Raw genomic sequence first — 21,147 nt, 5'->3', positions numbered from 1 at the left:
GAATTTTTTGCAGGATTTCCTTGTTATGTTTTCATATTTGTGTAATCCATAGAAGTTGAATGAATCTGGCACGATGGTAAATGAGTCACAAGAGTGACATCAGCACAAAATCGAGGATCGAGACTAATACATTAAGTCAGAACCATAGCTCCTTTTCATAATACAGTCAAAAGTCTTTAATCTGGACTCGTCGGGACTTCGGCGATTCCGGATTATCGATTTTTCCGGATTATAGATCATCAGTTTAAATCTGGTAAGATGGCATGCAGAAATTATAAAATTAAAAATATGAAACCATAATTTATAAAATAATGAGCAATTATGATCTAAAGGGTATCAAAATTTACCAAAAAAGAAGCCTAATATTTATTTGTTTACTTTATTAAACATTTCTTTCAACGCGCGGATGCGTAAAGCATACCTTACGCATAGCCAAAATTAGAAAATTGCAACCAGAAAACTATTTGATTTGCATTCGTGATATTTATAATGACGAGGAATTTGATTTAAATCATATCAAAGACGGAGTACATCGAAATTAAATACTACATTTAGTAAGGAATTATAAGCACAATAAAATAAAAACATCTGCCCTGAAGATAACGATAGTGTTGACAGATCAACTTCCAGTTCATTGTGCGCTGCGACGCCCCCCCCCCCCCGCGCAGAGCAGCGTGGAACGGTTAGATAAACAAAGGATATGCTTTTATCCATTTTTTGTAGCAATTCGTTTTTTGTTTGATGGACATCGAAACATACTTTCGTTTTCTAGATCCTTTGGGAGCTCCAGCATCGGAAATACTATTTGACATAATCGAAAGTTCAAGCTTACTTTTAGAAAATTGCTCTTATAGTCTGCAAAAAATAATAAGCCGGATCCAATTCGAAGATTAAGGAACAACGCAATTATCAACATTAACTGAAATAGATAATTAGATAATTTTAGTTTATACCGTCCGTTATACATTAAACGCGCACGCGAAAACGTATTCTGCACTTGCGCACACGCATATGCGCAGTAGTCAAGGTCTTACGCGCACGCGTAAAATGCCTGTGCGCATGTACCAACGCGGCGCATGCGCAGAAAGTTTTTAGTTTTGAGGTCCGGATTATAGATCATTCCGGATTACGGGTGTCCGAATTAACGACTTTTGACTGTACTGTAGTTGTATTTGGCAAAGAACACATTTAATGCTTATAAATGTAATAGGTTGTTCTCAATCACATATATATTTAAAATAAAAAATCTGAGAAGTTTTGGATTATCTCGTGTTTTTTCACGAAAATTTGTTTAGAGCTTCTAACCAGCTTTTAAGCAAAAACATAAAATATTGTTCCCAGTGACTTTACAGTCTTAAATACTATGACTGGAAAACACAGTTTTTCATTAAAAATTGTTAGGGGCTGAAGTACAATTCCACCTCTGGTTACCATTAAAAACTTTTATGGGCTTAATGTAAAGTATGGTTGACAAATTTTACCCTAAATCTAATCAACTCTTTATATTAATACAGAAAACTTAAATATGGAAAATGAAATTTTTGGAAGTTTCATATAGATTTATCATGGACAAAAAAACTGTCACACACAGACATCATTCAAAAAGTAACAAAAATATGTTGTGGGGACCCTGATGCTTACTCATTGAAAACACCCTATCAAATTTTTGGATTGAAATTATTACATCCTTTATCTATGTATATAGGTTGGTAGGAGATAAAAATGTGAATGGGACTTCCATATTTTATTCGAATTATCCAGAATTTTAGGACAAGCAATATGAATTTATGAAATTTATTAACGTTATTTCCTAACCAAAATTTTCAAAACTTCATCTCTAATTAAAATTTAGTGAAATTTTAAATTACCGTGTATAAGCGAATTTTTGGAACCTTTTCTAAAGCTAAATTAAGGGACCGACCCACAAACCCACCCACCCAAAGTACAGAAGATACCTTTGATGCTATATTAAACAATAAATGAATGAAAAATATTTGCTGGCTTCAGGGTTACCAAAGTTAAAACTACTGTCACTGGTGTTTAGCGTTTTACTTTATCCAGATTTCATTGGATAATATTCTACCCCCTTTACCTGCTTGGTAATATGTTCTTCCTCATCCTAACTTGTTCGAATGTAACACGAATTTTCTTTTTTTAATTTCAGCTCACATATGGATTTTGAAGAAAAATGAACTCTTGGCTTATAATTGGGAACATTTGGTAGTAACAGTTCACTGTATTCATAAAAAGTTAAAATAATTTATAGAGTGCAATCGGTTTAAAAAAAAAAAAAAATTATGTTTACCAGATGAAAGCATAATATCTTAATATTAAAAATATTCTATTAACACTGCTCAAAGAGAATATACAATATTGGATTCCTTTTTAAAAATTTTTTGATTGCTCAAATTCTTGGATAACTTGCTTTTGATATATTAATTCTTTTTAGTTATGACAAAATAAAAATTTACTTGATTCCTTTTCGGTCTCTTAAGACTGGATTGTTTAGAAGATTTTGCAGGGGAACTGACTTTTTGCTTATTGCTGATGTTTTTGCTTCGTGGAGTTGTAGCTCTATTGCTAAATCAAATAAAACAATAATTTTAATACAACATAATATCAAATGAAATATATTCAAAACAAAAAATATATATATATTAAAAACAAAAATATAAAGTAATAGACAATACTTAAACAAAAATGCTTAAATTTAAAAGCAAATCTTAAAATAGATACAGAATTGAAAAGTACATACAAAACCCTTAAATAAATAAATAATAATAATAATAATAATAAAACATTATGCGACACTATCTTAAGCAACATATATTTGATTTTTAAACTTATAATTTTATATAATGCTGAGGTTACTACTACACTACTTTCATCCTAAAATAAGATTTGAATTCTAAATGCTTTAAATTATTATTTTGTCAAACTTTGCATTTATTTTTGTTTCTAAAGGTGTTAAAAGTTAGTCAAATCAGTGTTGTAAATAAAATTTTATACATTAATGAAGCCTGGAAATTTTTATATGAACCCATATAGCTGTCAGGGTTGCCTAAACTTGTTAATGATTTAATGTTTTAGCCCTTAACTAAAGTTTGCCACACACATGCTTGTTACCTTTACTACCTTCTTTAATCAAGACATATTAAACACGGGATGATATGCCTACGTAAATATACACAGGCAGATTATCCCTTGTTTTCCATTTGATAAGTTAATCTCTTGTAAACAACATATTTCACAGAATAATGTCTCTTGACATTGAGTTTTTTTACAATAATGAGACTGTTCTGGCATACCAAACACAACAGGGCCTATTATGTTTAATAAAAAATATTCATTGCCTGAGCAACTTTAAAAGTTCTGCATTGAAAAATCAGTTAGTTCTTTTTTTGTGTATACAAGCGTGAAATCACTGCAATGTTATCTGGTAAGATGTATTACAAAGAAAAAAGAAAGAGCAAAATAAATCAGAATACTTTACATGAAATGTATTAATGATTAAATATCACAGCCAATTGTGTAAGAAAAACTTGCATCTATTAAAAGTGAAAACTTTCTACCAAAAAACAAATCTTAACACAGAACACTGTTTGGAATTGGTAGGTAGATAATGGACACCTCATTAGCTGAAAATAATATTGCAGAGAATATTAGATCCTTTGAGTATATGGTATGAAGTCAGCCTGTTAAATTTAAAATTTAATTTAAGATTCAAACACTTAAACTTTATTCGACATGAAATACAAAATTCTGTATATAGAGACTGGTTTGTTTTATCTATAAATTAAAAACTGCTGAAATTTGGCAAATTTATTTTGCTCATTGTGCAAAAGGGTCATATTTTTTTGATGACAGCTTTTCTTTTGAATAGCAAAAAGGACTAGACATACTATTCCCCAAATTTTTCTTAGTTAGGCACCAATATTGATGCAATTTATTTGCGATTTAAGTACTGAGGAGGAAAAAATTCTGAATCTAGCACATTTTATAAATTAATACATACTAGACCATGAGCCAGCAATCGTTTTTGGTTGTGGGTTAAAATCAACCAAAATTGTTATAATAAGATGTTTTGAGTCAATGGTATTTTCATCTAAAAAATGTTTTCCCCTCCCTTCTTCTTGGGGATGGGTTGAATATTATGATAAATTTCTCTGAGAAAATAGTTACAAATAATATTTAAACTTATACATACCTTAAACACAAAAATGTTACACTTTAAACATGAAAATTAAAATTCTAATCATTATATATAATCAAACATAACTGAATCAACTTTATTTTTCTCTTCAATATCAATAGTTCCCCTGATGCCAAACTTGTGACACCAATTTAGTCAAGTCTGGCTTGTAATTAGACATCTTAAGATCAATACAAGCATCTGAATTTTTGGTAATTGAGCTGCTCCTGTTCTAATTTAAAATAAATTTCATTTGTGAAAATATTTGCCTGCATTTATAAGTTGAACTAAATGCTGAGAAAATGGGAAAGCCAATTTTTTTCAGAGATGAAACCTTCATAGGAAGTGATTTCCAACATGTTAATATTGTGAAAGATCATAATCTTCTGATTTTTCCTAATCCTTTTGCAATGTTTTGAATTTATCTGTCCATAATGCTGAACTTAAAATCAATCATTTTTAAAGTAAAATTGTCAACTTTAAAATATTGCAGACCTTAAAATATTTTCTTCTTTTGTCAGGCTTTGTAAACCTTCTGTCAGAATCCTTAAATTTTGAAATGGATTCACAAATTCACTTTTAATGCTCAAAATCCAATTTCTGAACATATTAAGATTGATCTCATCTATATTTTCTTTTTCATGTTGCCTTTTTAACAAAATTCTTTTTTTTTTTTTTTTTTTTCTTCCCATGTCTGTTTCAAGTAATATTAATCTCAAAGAAAAACTCTTTCATTACTCATATATTTTTGAAATTATGTGATTTGTTCTTTGGAACCATAAGTTAAAATCATTATAATGGTTCACAATGTCTATGAATAAAAGCCTTAAAAACCATTCACCGAGATCATGTTCATTAATTTCATGGAGAAACAGTTATATCTCATAAAAACACTCTACAAATCTATTACGAATTTTGTCTTGAACAGCAAATCTCCACAGTTTGATTAAATTTTCATAAATAATAATAATAATAAAAAAAAACACCTGTGTACTGCTGCTGATCATGGTATTATCATGCTTATGATTTTAATAACCTTTTCCATTCATCTTTAAGTTGCTGCATAGATGTGTTTCCAAATTCTTTTTATGCATCATAAAATGAAACGATAATAGTGAATGCCCAATCTAATTTTTCATTAGTTTTACAAATCCAATATTTCATCCTTTCATAGCTGGAGCACCATCAACAATTAAGGAAAACAATTTACTTTTAAAGGCAATTGTTGCCCATTTTTTAAATTGGCAAACTTTTGTACTTGACGATAAAAGTCATTCATATCTTTGGTTGTGTCATTCACAGAAGCAAGACCACAAAGTTCTTCATTGACTTTTGAATTATTTATTGATGCTTATCTAATACCAATTGCAAGCATACCCATACTATTTTACAGCAGCACTTTCATCAATATTTTCAGCCATATCTTCAATGCAATGCTGAAATCGATCTAACTGACAATGGCATATCTTTAATTCTCTTAATGATTTCTTTTTATACGCAAAGTTGTCAAATAAGTATTCAGCACAATTCATGATCGCGTTTTTAAAAAATTCACTATCTGTAAATGGTTTTCCATTGGAACTAATGTTAAGAGTTGCAACAAAGCTAGCGGCTGCAGTGCTATTGTGGCAGGTAACAAAATGATTTAACAATTTGTTTTATTTTCCAAAATTTAATATATTTCTAGCAATGTAGTTAGATTTTTCTTCATTTGACATTTCATTAACATCTTGTTTTGAAGAAAAGTGTCGCTTAACATTATATGTTCTGATGGGAATTACTGCTGTACATAATGTACATATCAATTTGTCTGCATTTTAGATACATCCATGCTTTCTTTGCATACATTTTGAAATAATTTATTTTTGTTTATCTATAATGATAATTATTTCACTGTATAACTATTCTTGCACTACTGAAAAAGTGCTACAATTGAGAGTGAACTAAGAGAATGACACCAGTGTTCCCAGATCTCTGCCAAGTAATTATGGATTTTTGAGGAAAATTTCTCCTCGAAATCATATTACAATTCTTATTTTTTAAAAATAAAAATGCATGTTCATTATTGTAACTTTGTAATCAAGCAAAAATATTATTGTTATTATATGTTTTTAAAAAACGCAGATTTAACTCTAGTCCAAATTCTGCTCAACATTTCTGTGACTAAACTGATTGAATACAGTCTTGTATGTGACGACTACTGAATTCTTACCTTTTTTCCGTCTCTTAATGAATAACGTTAATATAATACTACGTTGAATTCTACAATTCTCAAGAATTTCTTGGCAAAGGGTTAGAGATTAATTTTAATAAATCACTTCTACAATCTGCAATACCTATGATTTCAGTGAAATGTGACTACTAGTTCACAATCTGAGTTATACTTATTTTAGATCTTTCCACATCACAATAAATCACATTACCTTGTGATAAATAAAGTTTGGTCTGTTTGATTACTGCAAAACTTGCTAGCACTATCTGTCTAAGAGGTTTTGGTTTTTTTTTACAAGAATATGACAAAGCCTTGAGAGCTATCTGCCTAATGGCCTAATATCTGTCTCTGGAGGGATGCCTCTGTGCAGGACTTTCTAAGGGAAACTGGCTCATATACACATTACACATGGGGAAAACTATAAAAACGCCCATGCAGCCAGTCCGTTTGTGGGATTCGAGCCTCAGACCGAACTACTACTGTTCAGCGACTTTACTGCTTGGCCACTGGTACCTAGAAGGATACCTTCATAAAGATTTTTCTAAGGAAAACTGGGTCATATCTGCCTTATCCAAGGGGAAAATCGTGAAAATGCCCATCCAATCAGCCTGTATGTCTGGAATGAAACTCAGGTCAACAACCAACCTACTGATTTTACTGCTCCATCACTGGTAGGCAAAAAGCAAAATGAAGGCAAAAATTATCTCAACCAACTTGTCACAATTGCTGCATCATATGGTATGTTTAAAAATCAGTAAAATATTTACACTGTTATTTCTTATGCACAGTGAAAGTCTGATGAGCTTTTATATACATTCAAACCCTGCTTTGGGCAGACTCATGAGATGCCCAGTTACTTTTGGAAATACAGGTCAGACCTTAATTGCTGTATACATATAATACAGCATTCTTCCCAAAAAACCTTTTACGCTGGCATTTGCAATTATGATCAGAAAACTGATGTGCTCTTAAACATATTCAGACAATGTTTCTGACTGCACAATTAGACTTACAAATTAAGAGATTTTATATGGAAACAGGACATAATTAATTGTTAACAGTAACTGGATATAACTAATTGCTTCACACAGCAACTATACGGAAACAAGACCTTAGGCTTGAATTCATATATTTTATTAAGATTAAAAGCATACTTTTGCTCCATAGTCATTTGTGCAACAGAAGAACACACTGTGTGTGTGTGTGGGGGGGGGAACTGAGGTTTTGTACTAGTTTTATTTCCAGGATGTTTTCCTTTCAATTTCAACAAAAGTCCATTCTCTTGATATTTATATATATATGTCTGTGTGTGACCGTTTTATTGGAAGGATTTGTATCCTTAACTGTTTAATAACTTAAAAGTTTTTGATATATGACTAGATCTATTTCTTTATATAGTAGAAGTCCAATTATCCAGTATTTCAATAAAGTAAAAATAGCCAGTAATCTGGCACCCCATTCTCCAATATTCCAGCTATATGATACTGCTACTGGTCAAGTTGCTTCACTACAAAAGGTTAGGCCAGGAATGAAAAAAAAAAAAAACACTACCATTAGTCGTTGGAAGTGACATCATTCAGGTGCACACATATACAAATAAATAAATTAATTAATTAAAAAAAAGGAAGATAAAGAACGAATAAAAAAGAAAACTTTTGTTTATTCTTAATTCCATTTCAGCTTGCATAAATATTAAATATTTTAATTACTAGTGTAATTCTGTCAGATTGTTTCTATATTCAGTACAATATCCGAATTCCGGACCTCAAAACCATCAACGTTTTCTCGTAGGCTTTACGCATGCGCATTTGCTTCCCCCTCCATGCACAATAAAACATCTAGAGAGTCCCGATTCTTAATTTCACTTCGACACTAAATAAAATAGTACCTTGCTATTGAAGAAACAATCATTTTAGCATAAATTTTTACGATCAGTAATTTGGCTCCATTGCTGCATATCTGCTTGGCATACATCTCAAACCGAAACATTCCACATAGATACATCGTTGATCTGACGCCACCCTGGCGAATCATTATTTATCATACTTTCCTTTCATCACTGCATGTTTATCAAAACATGACAAATTGAGTAATGACTCATGTAGCGATGCTCAAACAATTTTTTATGTTAGTAATTGAATAATAAAGGAGTGTGGTAACCTTTTATGTTGACATTATGCTTGGCGATGATTACAGATTTAAGTTAAATGCACTAAAATACGTTGACGGGGAAAAATTTACCAAAAATTTCTTTTCATATGCTAAAAATAGATTTTGATAATGATACTCATAGACCCAAAGAATACATTTAGGGCTATTTGAATTAAGAATAACTGATTTGTTATTTGCATAAACCCAGAATCAGTGCCAGGGCTCGTGTGGCCGCATCGAGTCACAGAATTTAGGACCCACAGAGACTGCATAAGGCAATAAGATATCTAGCACCAGCCCTCAATAAGCAGGCCACCACAGAACTCTGATAAGCCTTAAAAGAAATGTGTGCAAGAAATAGACATAAATATAATAAATAACTAAACCAATACAATTCAGGCTTAATTCTCTCAGTGTGTGATATAAACAAGGTAAAATTTAACGGAACAACTTGTCATTAGCCGTCAAGCTCATGATGCATAGGCAAATATGTATAGTGAAGAATAGCTAAATTTGATGATCATAGCAGCTAATTTTAAAGGTTTTCGGATATCGCAAAATAAAGGTGAAATTTTGCACTTAACGGATTTTTTTAAAAAAACGTGGAGAAGTGGTAATAAATGAAGACGATACAAAAGAAGTTTATCATTTCAAACATCAATCAATTAACGAATGGCAAAATCTGTAGTATAGTTCTGGATCCAGATCACACCGCTACCGATAGTAAACAAGTGACAGAGAAGTTATTTAAAACGAGAAAATTTCGATCGACAAGTTAGTCGGAATTCTCGGAATAGCAGCTACAGGACTTCAACAATGTAACTAAACAAGAGATTATGTCTGTCTACAGAATTAAAGAGAAAGTATTAGCACAAAAAAACGAAGCAACTTACACAACATACATTGAAAGAAATGCTTAATAAGGTAAACACATAAATATTAAGTTTTTTTTTTTTTTTGGTAAATTTTGATACCCTTTAGATCATAAATACTTCAGTATTTCATAAATCATGATTTCATATTTTTAATTTTATAATTTCTACATGCCATCTTACTAGATTTAAACTGATGATCTCAGATCCGGAAAAATACCAAATCCAGAATTGCTGAAGTCTCGAGAAGTCCGTTTTTCGGACTTTGTACTGTAATATGTTTCTAAAATACTTAATTGTGCTGTGCTAATTAAAACTGCTGTGCTTCAAAATAATATTCAGTATTTAATTACTTTTTTCTTATATTTATTATTTTTGGTAGTTGTAGCATCTTCTAGGTAGCATGTTCTCAGGTGATTCAAATTTACAAATGTCATCTGCATTCCTCTTAAAAAATTTTTATACAAATCAATAAACATATCTGATTATTTGTTAGAACCGTTCCTAAAAATTTTTAACTCTAATTGTGCACTTGTTATTTTTTACTCTTTTTCCTAAAAGTTATGCAGCAGCAGTAAGTATAGTAATAATAATTTTCTTTATTTTTTATTGACAATACAACAACTCTTATTTTTTTTTCTAAAATTTTCACATGGTGAGCTATTTCAGTTGTGTACTGCACACATATTGATTTCCATAGTCTACCTTATCAGGATCTTGTACCCTTTTCTTTCTTAGAAAAGTGAAGCCAAATTTTACAAAGCTCATTTCCTTCTTTTGCAAGAGTGACGCTTGCTCTAAAGCTTTCCTGTATAGAATTTGATGAATCATTATTACCGAAATTGCTGGAAATATTTCTAGATTGCCATCAATTTTTGACATATACACCATAAAGAACCTATTCTGTTTTGCAAATTATCTCCACGATGTAGTGCAGACAGAATTAGCTTTTAGTACCCTTTTAAAAGTTACAAGTAACTCTGTCTTTAAATCTTGCATGTAATCATCAGGTATAAAATAAAGGGAACATATTCTTGAATTTTCAATATTAAAATTCTCAGCTCTATTGCAGCAGACAATCCATAACTTACATAGTTCTGGATCACTTGGTAAATGATGATATATTACCTGATTATACAATTTTCATACAAAAGACGGCAGTTTTCTAGCCAACTGTTGCTTGCAAACTCATGATAATATAATCAAAAATAAATGTTGTTGTGAATAATTTCTATAATTTTGCAAGTGATTATTTCCCAGTTACCACACGAATAGTATTTTTAACAGGTATTTATTTAAACATTAAAAAATAGCATTATAATTTAGTAAGCAAAGACTGTTCTATAGCAGCATTTCTTAAACTGTGGGTCGTGATCCCAGATGGGATAGCAAAGCTTCAATATACGTTTTCTGTACAGAACAGTTATAAAAATTTATACGGGCCAAGTTGAGTTGTAAATTATATTTACATATTGAAAAATACCACTAAATGCATCATAACAGTGACTGCATTATAGTTTCAGCATATAAGTTATTTCAGAGTTAAAGTACGCCACAGATGCACACGCATGCTGAGAGTCAGCCGGGGTTACTGTGAGTAGTGTAGTGCTTTTCCAGTATAGTTCAATTCTGTTTCATCACAACAAATGACACAAGAACAATACAATATTATATTTTACTATTTTATTCATCTAAGGTTAGTATTTATTTGAATAATTATTATGAGATATGTTATTATATTTAAATTTTACGATAAAATATTTTTTACATATGGATAAATGGTTGAACTAGCATAACAAATATAATGACAAAGATGGCAATGCTACAACTTCCCTTCAAGAAGGATCTAATAATCAGAAGGAGGCATCTAAGATGTGAAAAAGAAAATATGATGAGATATTTCTCCAACCTGGCTTACATTCAACAATTGTGCTGGTAATGAAAACCTCTTTGTTTAACCCGGGAGGATGCGCATTGTATTATGTAACACGAGCATGCGCATGGGGTGTCAACATATCCGAAACACTTAAAGGACGTACAAATTCAACATATTATTACAATTCAGTAAACGAATGTTATGCGTTATGTCTCCGAGAGTTCACGAGAATTGCAGGCAGTTTTCTTTCGAGAATGTCTTAAAAGCAGCCATCGAGAATACATGGTATAATGTGGAACCAGAGTTATTAGAAAACATAGTTCTCTCGATAAAGAAACATGTATTTGACAGAATAATGGGGCAACTTTGAAGTATTAATTTGAAATTGATCACAAGTTGTTAAAATAATAATAGTCTGCAAACTTTTGAGGCAGAGTGTATATGTTCAAATGCATTATATACTTACTTTTTTTTTACTGAATTATTGATTTTTGGAGATAGTTTGGAAGAAAGAGGAGTGCTTGACTTGGTTAACATACTTGTTTCTTTGGCAGATTGTGTATTTTTTACAGAACTAAAGGTTTTAGCTCGAACAGAGCGCACAGAAGGTGAGGATTCCCGTTTCCTAAAATTATATATGACAGAAATGACCAATAAATAATTATTCCAAAAAAATTAAGATTTGTAACAGAACTATTTTACTGAACACCATACAGTGGCAACAGTAACAACTTACATTCAGTTGATTTCCAGCTATGATGAGGATAGTTTGTTCATTATTATGTTTCCGTAATTCTAACATTAATTTTAAGTGTTAATTCTAAATGTGTTTCGTTTCAGTGTATGTTCTGATATACATTTTCTTTGTAACTGTTCCTGTGCTCTGTTAATAAATAATTTTACAGATAGCTAGCATTTCTGTTTACAGTTTTAGATTGAAGACTACAAATATTAGAGATATTCATCTTAAATTAGCAGTAATTTTTTCCAAGATCTGTAGCTTTTAAAATAGACCATAATTAATAAAATTTCCACAATAATATTCAAATATGAAAAATATTCACAAAAACTTGACCATTAATAGTGAATTTAAAGCTATGTAATTATTGTTTGTACACCAATACAAAATAAAAGTATTTAAAGAGATATAATTAAAATTTAATATATATATATTTTTTTGCATTAATGCAAAAAAGTATAAATAATTATTTCATCATAATTTAATACATATGTACGTAAAAACTTTCATATAATGCAATAAATGAATTAATATTCCTTTCAAATCAAAAGTAACTTGGTTATAGTTCAGTTAATTCAGAAATAAAATTTTTACTTTTATCAAATAGTTGCAATCTATTTTAAACAATTTGTATAAAATTAACCTTTTACAAACCAGTGTTCCCAGATTAGAACATCAGATTAAGTATGCATTTAAAAATAAAATTTCATTCATATTTTCTTGAAAAAGCTGTCATTTATAGATGAAAGATGCCTTGATTTTTCTAATACAATAATCAGGTTTTAGATATAAAACAAGCAGTGCAAAGAAATTGAGAAATATCGCCTTCCTTTTTCATACAGCACAACTTAAAATACATATAAAATTGAAAAATTATTTAATATTTCTATTAAAAGGTTTACTTTAACAGAAAAAAATATGATGCACTGATATTAATAAGAAAAACATTTGCTATAATTCATTAAACGTGCATGTTCCGAATGTGGAACACTGGCCAGTAGCCACTATTTTGTAAAAGTGGGTTAGGTTAGGTTATTTCAATATGGCAAAGCCACTAAGGCCATCTGCCTAAGAGAAGGAATGCTTTAACCTTTTCCAGAGGGCTGGAACATATATGTCCCACATGCTCACTACTTTAAATGCATCTCAAGAAATATATCAGTAAATTATTAAGATGCTAAGTAAATCATTAAGACTTACTTTTTAATATGAAGTAGGATGATATACATTTAAATTAGAGCATTAAGGTGGAATAAACAAACCAACAAACAAACAAACAAAAAAGTTATTCTGATTTTGATTTCAGCCTATAAAAGGTTAAGAATTATAATCAATAAATTTAAAATTAGATAAGGTTCAACAAAAGATATTTATAAAACAATTCATTCCTTACAGAAACAAGTGACTGAGATTTTTGTATTATTATGTATTCACGAAACATTTATTATGAAAGCTATCAGTAGCAAAACGATCACTTTTTAGGAAAAATATCTATCAAACTAAACTCTTATCTTGTAGAATTATAATAGTTACCATAAAACCATGTATAATCTGACTTATAATGTATTACACATTGCATAACTCTTGAACAAGCTTGGTTTGAAATGCAATTTTTGTTGAAAATTAAACCAATAAATATTTTCAATGAATATATTTGAATGTTTGAAACAATTCGCTAAATTTCACCAATTAATTAATTTAAATATTTAAGTATGCAAAATCTTCATTAAAAGTATTCCTGGATTAATGATTAAATCTACCTTTTGAGCACCATTGGAGATGGATGATTAAGTTCCTGATTTCTGACTTGCTTACGTCTTCTTTTCTTTACAGCCTGGCCTCCTGTAGACTGGTTGACACTATCAGAATCAGAACTGGCCACTGATGATGTACGTTTAAAATTAGTTTGTTTTCTATCAGTAAGAATAATGCTTCCTGAAGAAGCTGAGAAAGAACTACCTGTATACCTTTCCACATCATCTTTATTTAAAAGGACATTGCATTCTTTTATTAGACTTCGTATATCTAAGTCACAGAGATAATTTATGTTAGTTTCACAGGAGGACACAGAACCATTCTGTTTATTAGATTCAGTATCTTTTATTGAAGATGACTTTCTTAGTTCCATTAAGCGAGGAGAGCGTTTTAATCTAGTCCGCACTTCAGATTTTCGCTCATGCTCAAGTTTATTTCCAGCACAATTATCAGCTGAAGAATGCAGAGATGTTGCACTACTCCCACTCCATGGATGAATGATAGATATTTGTTCAGAAGCTTCTGATAACTTATCTGAATTATGAGAAATGTCACAAGCAGTATTAACAGATGGCACTGATGACACATTAGAAGAGTCTTCATGTCTGCTCTCAGTGCTTGAATCATCTCTTCTTTTTTTAGGTCGTAGCCTGTGAGATGAAACTTGAGACTTGCTTGACACATTTTGTGATTCTGCTTCACCATTCCTGTTCAAAGAAAAATCATATGAATACCAAATAAAATAACTAAAATCATTGAAAATATATTGTTTACACTGCAATAAAAAGTGCTTACATAGGTCTAATATCAGATGTTTTGCCACTCTTCTCTGAAACATCAGAATTAGTAGTAACTTCATCCTGGTCAACAGGACCATTAATTACTGATGATGTAGATGCTTCAAATATGTCTATTTCAATACCTGTTACCTGCAAAATAAAATTTAAGATGTGTAATCTGATAAAATTAGTGCATCAATATTTCAATACAATTATTTAAAAAATACTTCAAACAGTTAAACAGAATATACAGTATAACATCTCTAATCCAGATGTCCATTATCCGGAATGATCTATAATCCGAACCTCAAAGCCACAAACTTATGCATGCGCGTAAAGCCAGTAAAGCATTTACCCATGCGCGCTTCCGATAGTGAAGAAAGTAACAGAGAACGTTACTGAAAACGAAAAAATTTCGATTGACAAGTTAGTCGGTACTCTCAACACAGCAATTACAGGACTTGAACAGTGGAACTTTGTAACTGAACAAGAAATTATATCTGTTTATAGAATTAAAGAGAAAGGAGAAAGTATTAGCACAAAAAACGAAGCAACTTAAACAACTTACACATTGAGAGAAATGTTTACTAAAATAAACAAATATTAAGCTCTTTTTTTTTTTTTTTTTGGTAAATTTTGATACTCTTTAGATTTTAATTGCTCTTTATTTCTTAAATTATGGTTTCATACTTTTTATTGTATAATTTCTGCATGCCATCTCACCAGATTTAAATTGATAATCTATAATCCAGAAAAAAATGAAATCGGCGAAGTCCCGAGTCCGGATTATGGACTTTGTACTGTACTTTATATTTATTACATTAAGGTACATTAAAATAATAGTAGAAAAATCATTTTTTTTTTCATTTAACAGTTTCTTTACATATATAGGATGTCAATGTACGTGTTTTTATACAAACAGGGTGTCCAGAATTAAAGCAACCTACTTCAAAGCTGCCTACAAGTGAAACCAGTCATATAAAAATCATCATATAAAAACAACCCAACGTAAGAGAAAAATATTCTGCTTTGCAAGCGCAGTAAACCTCTTTTAAGTGTTCATAAACAAATCTCAGACCGAACATCAAAATTAATTATCTCTGCAAAATATCGCCGCAATACATGTGCCATAATTCTTCCCTACATGATATTACGCAATAGGATTCAACAGCTGCCGGTATTGGGAGAATAAAGAACTAAGTAAAGGAAAAGAGACTTACCAATATGGGGTGTTTTTCATTCTAATTTTCAACAGACTGCGTTAAATTTCCGGAATAGAATCATTCTTCGCTTGGGTTGGTAGACGGCAGAACTTTTAGTCCTATTCAATCCAGATTGGAAAGTGACAAACAAACAAACAAACAAAACAAAACAAAACAAAAAAAAAAAAAAAAAAAAAAAAAGAGAAAGAGAAAGAAAGAAAGGTCTGTTGCTTGTTTTGCAGCGAACTGTAACAGTTTCAATATTCGAGATTTTGCGGAGAAAGGGGAGAACCTCCTAACCTTCATACTGTATAATGTATTGGACAAAAAAATGAAATTATTTTGACTATTCGATTACTTTCCCTTTATTTAAGCCATTTCGAATATTATTCCTTAGAAAGCTAATCTGTGTTAAAACACAACCATTTTTGGAAGTTTACTATACTTCAGAAGTTACTGCAACTATGTTGTTATAAACATTCATACATATGCTCATAATATAAGCATAACGATCATAATAAACACGAATATGAACTGACCAAGCGGAACGAGAATGCAAATTTTTAAGATCTTCATAGAAATTCAAACATGTGTAGTATTTGGGTGAGAGGAAAAGAATGCCGAATGTACCGGAATTTTCTATTGCTTTCGCAATTCTTTGACCAACAGAACAACGGGCACCGGTCTATACTCTCTGCGCACACCAAAGGTTATGTTAATGCAGAGAAAGGGGGAAAAGCTATATCTGGGAGTATGATTCACCATCTGACATTCCATATTAGGAAGAAAAGTTGTTTATTTAGTTCCGGCTTTGGAAAAAAAAAAAAAAAAGCACTAAAATAAATAAATAAATAAATAAAATAAAATAAGGCTTTAAAGAAAAAGTAAGCACCTATAAGGGCCTTTATATTTTATTTTCAAATATAAGGACTTATAACCACTTATAAGGACTGCTACGAACCCTGGAATCTCTAAGGCGGTGGTTGCAGGACTGAGCTGTGTCCGAGCAGGATGCTCTTCGTAAGGTAGCAGCGAACCCAGCTACCTTGCTGTAAATCTCTTGGCAGAGATATCGCTTGCATCGCTCTACGCAGAGCGAAGCAAAAATTTGCTCGTGGCCGAGCTGCAAAAAACCGAGAGAAGGTTTCTCTCTCTACTTACTGCAACTAACTCTTGTTTTTTTCTCTCTCTCTGGAACTGCGTTCCATGATTTTGTTGTCCTGGGCGTGTCGGAAAAACTTCTAGGATCCTTATTTGTCCGTAATTTTTAGAAACGCCTCTTGATTGGCGAGAGCACTTTGATTAAAAACTGGATATGATGAAGACAGCCTGGGAAAAAGTCCGTGGGTACTTTTCGATTCCAACTGGGGGTCTCAAACCGGGTGGTCTGAGACACTGAACCTATAAACTGATGAAAGCAAACTGAACAATGTCTCCTTTCGAACAACTAACAAAAAGAGAGACAAAAAAGCTGAGATTGTTTTGTGACTGCTGGTCACTTCCTCTTTCCGAGAATTCGCTAAGAAATACTCTGCCCGTGGGAACTTTCGAGGAGGTCATTCCTTTTCTCAGAACTTGTGGTGGTCGATAAAATAGCTTAAGACGTTACAGACCAAATCAATTCCTAAAGCTAAATTTCAGTTTTCCAAGAGTGAACTGCAATTGATATGAGTTTCATTAGCAAAACGGGGACAATGTTAGTATAAATTCAAGTATTTTTGCATAGTGAAACTCAAAAGCATAGAAAACAAACGTGCGCCAAGATATTTTGGTGAAAGAAAGCGAAGGTTCGATTCTCACCTTAGCTACTTATACCTGGGCCAATGGTCTAACCCAGAAAGTGCATTTTCAGGTACTGCATCAAAGTATGTTTCTTTTTATTGCCTAAATAGCCTGATAATTTAGGAATGATGATGATTGTATGTAAATTATTCTTTTCAATACTTCAATTTTTAATGTCTGAGAAGATCGTTCTTTAATTGGTGTTCTACTTAAGAAGAATTCCCATACGTGTTAAATAAAGATTTCATAGTTATTTTGACCTATGATTTTTTGATTAAAACTGTGCTAAATAGAGGAAACGCACTTAATACACCTTACATGCTAATGCTCAACACAACAAAACGATAATAAATGATGATATAACAGAAGTTCTCCATTGCGATGACAATGCCCCAATTAGCAATCAACTAATCCAGAAAATTATTTCTACTGATAATGAAAAAAATGATGGAGATTTTTGAGAATGAAAAGCTTTGACTGATAGTTTAGTATGAACTGTCAACATGGTAGTTACAGGGAAAAAAAACTAAGCAGCTTACACAACTTATACTGAAAGAAATATTCAAACATTGATCCCCTTAAGATAATATTTCATTATTTCATAGATAAATTTCATATTTTTACTTTTGTTACTTTTACACATCATCTTTATGAATTTAAACTAATGAACCTAAAATCTGGAATCATCCAAAATTCCGATACGGATCTTAAACTGTGCTATATTATATATATATGTACATGCATGCACAAGATAAATAATATATTAAATAAAATTCAAATGGTAATTTGGAACAGGCCCTTAAATTTTCTTTTTAATACTATTATTTCTTTTTCTATCCTAAAGACAAAATGTTACTAAATTTTGCAAACCAAAACCTGAAATAACCAATAAAGTGACACAACAGCATTTCTAACACCCATATTATAATCTATGGATTTTTTCTCAGCTTCTGTATTCTGATAGCATGATGTCATTGTTCCTTCTTCTTATATTATAAAATATGAAAGGTTTATTACATTATAAAATATAAAAGGTATAACTGTTACTAAAGAATGGGCAGGCTTTTTCTCAATACAGTGTCTCACAAAAGTGATGGGACACTTGTGCTTTACAAAAGTAAACTGTAATAAAATAAATTTAAAAAACATGTAAAAATGTTTTGTGGGTGTGTTTCATACTTAAATCTAGTAACAATTATTACATAACATACATTTTCTCAAAATATTAAAATATTAATTTAATAAAAATACAATTGTTTAAAACGGAGCAAAAATTGGCTCACATAAGTGATGGGACACCATTAGATACTACTACGTACTACAGTAAAAATATTTTTGGGGGATTTTATTTTTACTCAAAAGCAATTGGCAATAATTTATAAAATCGTCTGCAGTATTTCTCTCCAGTTTGTTTTGGAATTTTTGTGTTTTTTAGCTCTGTGCAGCCACGAATGCTAAAAGAAAAGAAACTTTGCCTGAAATTCGAAAATTAGTTATTAATTTGCATATTGAACGTGGAAAATCTATTAGAGAAACTGCTGAAACATTTAACTTGAGTCATTCAACAGTTTTCAATATCATTAAATGATATAAAAAGAATCATATGATTCAGGATAAAAGAAGACCTGACCGACCATCAAAGCTATCCAATGGAATAAAGCGAATTATTGTTCGAAATATTAAAAAAGAAAAAAAGAAAAAAAAAAAAAAACAAGAATGAGTGCTCCTAAAGTTGCTGCTGATTTACAAGCATTATATGGAGTAATTGCTAATCCTGAGACTATTAGAAGAGTAATTCAATCTGATGGATATTACGGTAGAGCAGCCAGGAAAAAATTCTTTGTAAGTGAAAAGAATAGAAAACTCAGACTGGCTTTCGCAAAATCCAACGTAAATAAGAATTCTGATTGCTGGAATGAAGTTATATTTGCTGATGAGAGTAAATTTAATATATTTGGTTCTGACGGTAGAATCTTGGTGTGGAGAAAACCCAAAAAAGAATTTCGAAAACAGAACTTGGTGCCAACAGTAAAACATGGTGGAGGATGAGTTATAGTATGGAGGTGTATGTCGTCCGCTGAAGTTGGTACTCTTGTTTTTACTGACAGTATAATGGATTGGTACAAGTATATTGACATTTTAAATCAAAATTTGAAATCTTCAGCCCAAAAATTGAACCTTCATAACGATTTTAACTTCTACCAGGACAATAACCACACGCACAATGATTTGAACATTAGACTCTGGCTGCTGTATAACTGTCCTGAAATAATAAAAACACCACCACAATCTCCAGACTTAAATCCCATAGAGAATATTTGGCAAGAATTGGAATCAAGAATTCGCAAACACACCATTTCTTCAAAACAACAATTATAATCGGGGCTTTAAGAATGGGGTAAAATCACTCCAGAAATCACAAAAAAATTAGTCGAATCCACCCCAAGAAGATTAAATCATGTTTTAAAAGTAAAAGGAAATCCAACAAAATATTAAAACCCTTTAAAAAATAAAATTTTTGGATAAATATTTGATAGAAAAGTAAGTGTCCCATCACTTATTTGAGCCATTTTTTGCTCCGTTCTAAACAATTGTATTTTTATTAAATTAATGTTTTAATATTTTGAGAAAATGTATGTTACGTAATAATTGCTACTAAATTTAAGTATGAAACACACCCACAAAAATTTTTTACATGCTTTTTAATTTATTTTACTACAGTTTCCTTTTGTAAGGCACAAGTGTTCCATCACTTTTGTGAGACACTGTATATCTGAACTAAGAGAGAGAAGCATATATGTCATAAATGACATGCGAACCAATTTTGGGTGATGCGCATCACACATTTCTACAACCATCGACAGAGACAAAAGTATTTCCAGGCTTGAATTTTAGATTCATCCAAAATGTTAATTTATTCTCAAAATAGCAGAAATGACAGATGAGCAAAATTAAAGGTCTCTTACAAATTTTGGCCAAAATTAAGAACATTTAAAGACCAAGATCTATTAACAGAGCTTAGATCTTATACTTAAAATGGTTGTTTAAAATGACAAAGTGAAATCACATGGGAAAAAATCAAGACTTTTCATTTAAAATCAATGTTAATGTGGAGACTTGTCCATCTATTTAACAAAATAGAAACTTATTGGATCCTTTGCATCTGAGACTTGCAACAAATGTTTCTCTCAAGTAATATTTTCTATTTTGTCAAAACCTGAAATAAGCTATGTGCTCACTGAAAAAAATAAACACATCAAAGAGGTTTCCTACAAAGCATTAAAATTTTCAAAAGCTGAATGAATTTATTTACAGAATTTGTTACTTTTTTAGGTCTTCAGAAATTTATATATAAAATATTTCCCATAATTTTTGAAATAATTATTTTAATGGTCAATTTAAAATACATATACTATATTATCAAAATATTCTCCTTATGTCAGAAAAAGCATGCGTGTTCCCCAAGAGAACATAAAAAAACTTTTACATTCACTGTAATATGCATAAAGTAAATAAAACACCAAATATTAATCATACACAAAACCATCGGCTTCAAGAGTGAAATATAATCCCATTTTATTTTTTAC

At 30.9% G+C, this 21,147-nt stretch overlaps 1 protein-coding gene across 3 annotated transcripts in view; it reads right to left on the bottom strand.

The window, feature by feature from the left end:
- The window catches only part of LOC118182639 (sister chromatid cohesion protein PDS5 homolog A-like), a 138,735-nt gene that overhangs the window by 5,687 nt on the left and 111,901 nt on the right, over positions 1-21,147 (bottom strand). For 2 of the 3 annotated variants that reach the window (XM_085822607.1, XM_085822608.1), the window contains 4 exons: positions 14,593-14,726; positions 13,803-14,504; positions 11,770-11,928; positions 2,472-2,580 (listed from right to left, as the gene is read on the bottom strand). In XM_085822607.1, the coding sequence (XP_085678733.1) occupies positions 2,472-2,580; positions 11,770-11,928; positions 13,803-14,504; positions 14,593-14,726 (1,104 nt within the window). The remainder of the gene's footprint in view (positions 1-2,471; positions 2,581-11,769; positions 11,929-13,802; positions 14,505-14,592; positions 14,727-21,147) is intronic. The other variant, XM_085822609.1, reaches the window with a different exon arrangement.

Source organism: Stegodyphus dumicola, chromosome 8, assembly GCF_044657685.1.
Source record: "Stegodyphus dumicola isolate Sdum_Otavi_A_Nest chromosome 8, ASM4465768v1".
In the NCBI taxonomy this organism is placed as follows: Eukaryota; Metazoa; Arthropoda; class Arachnida; order Araneae; family Eresidae; genus Stegodyphus; species Stegodyphus dumicola.
The sequence above is the reverse complement of the archived record's forward strand: the minus strand, read 5'-3'. Positions and strand labels throughout refer to the sequence as shown.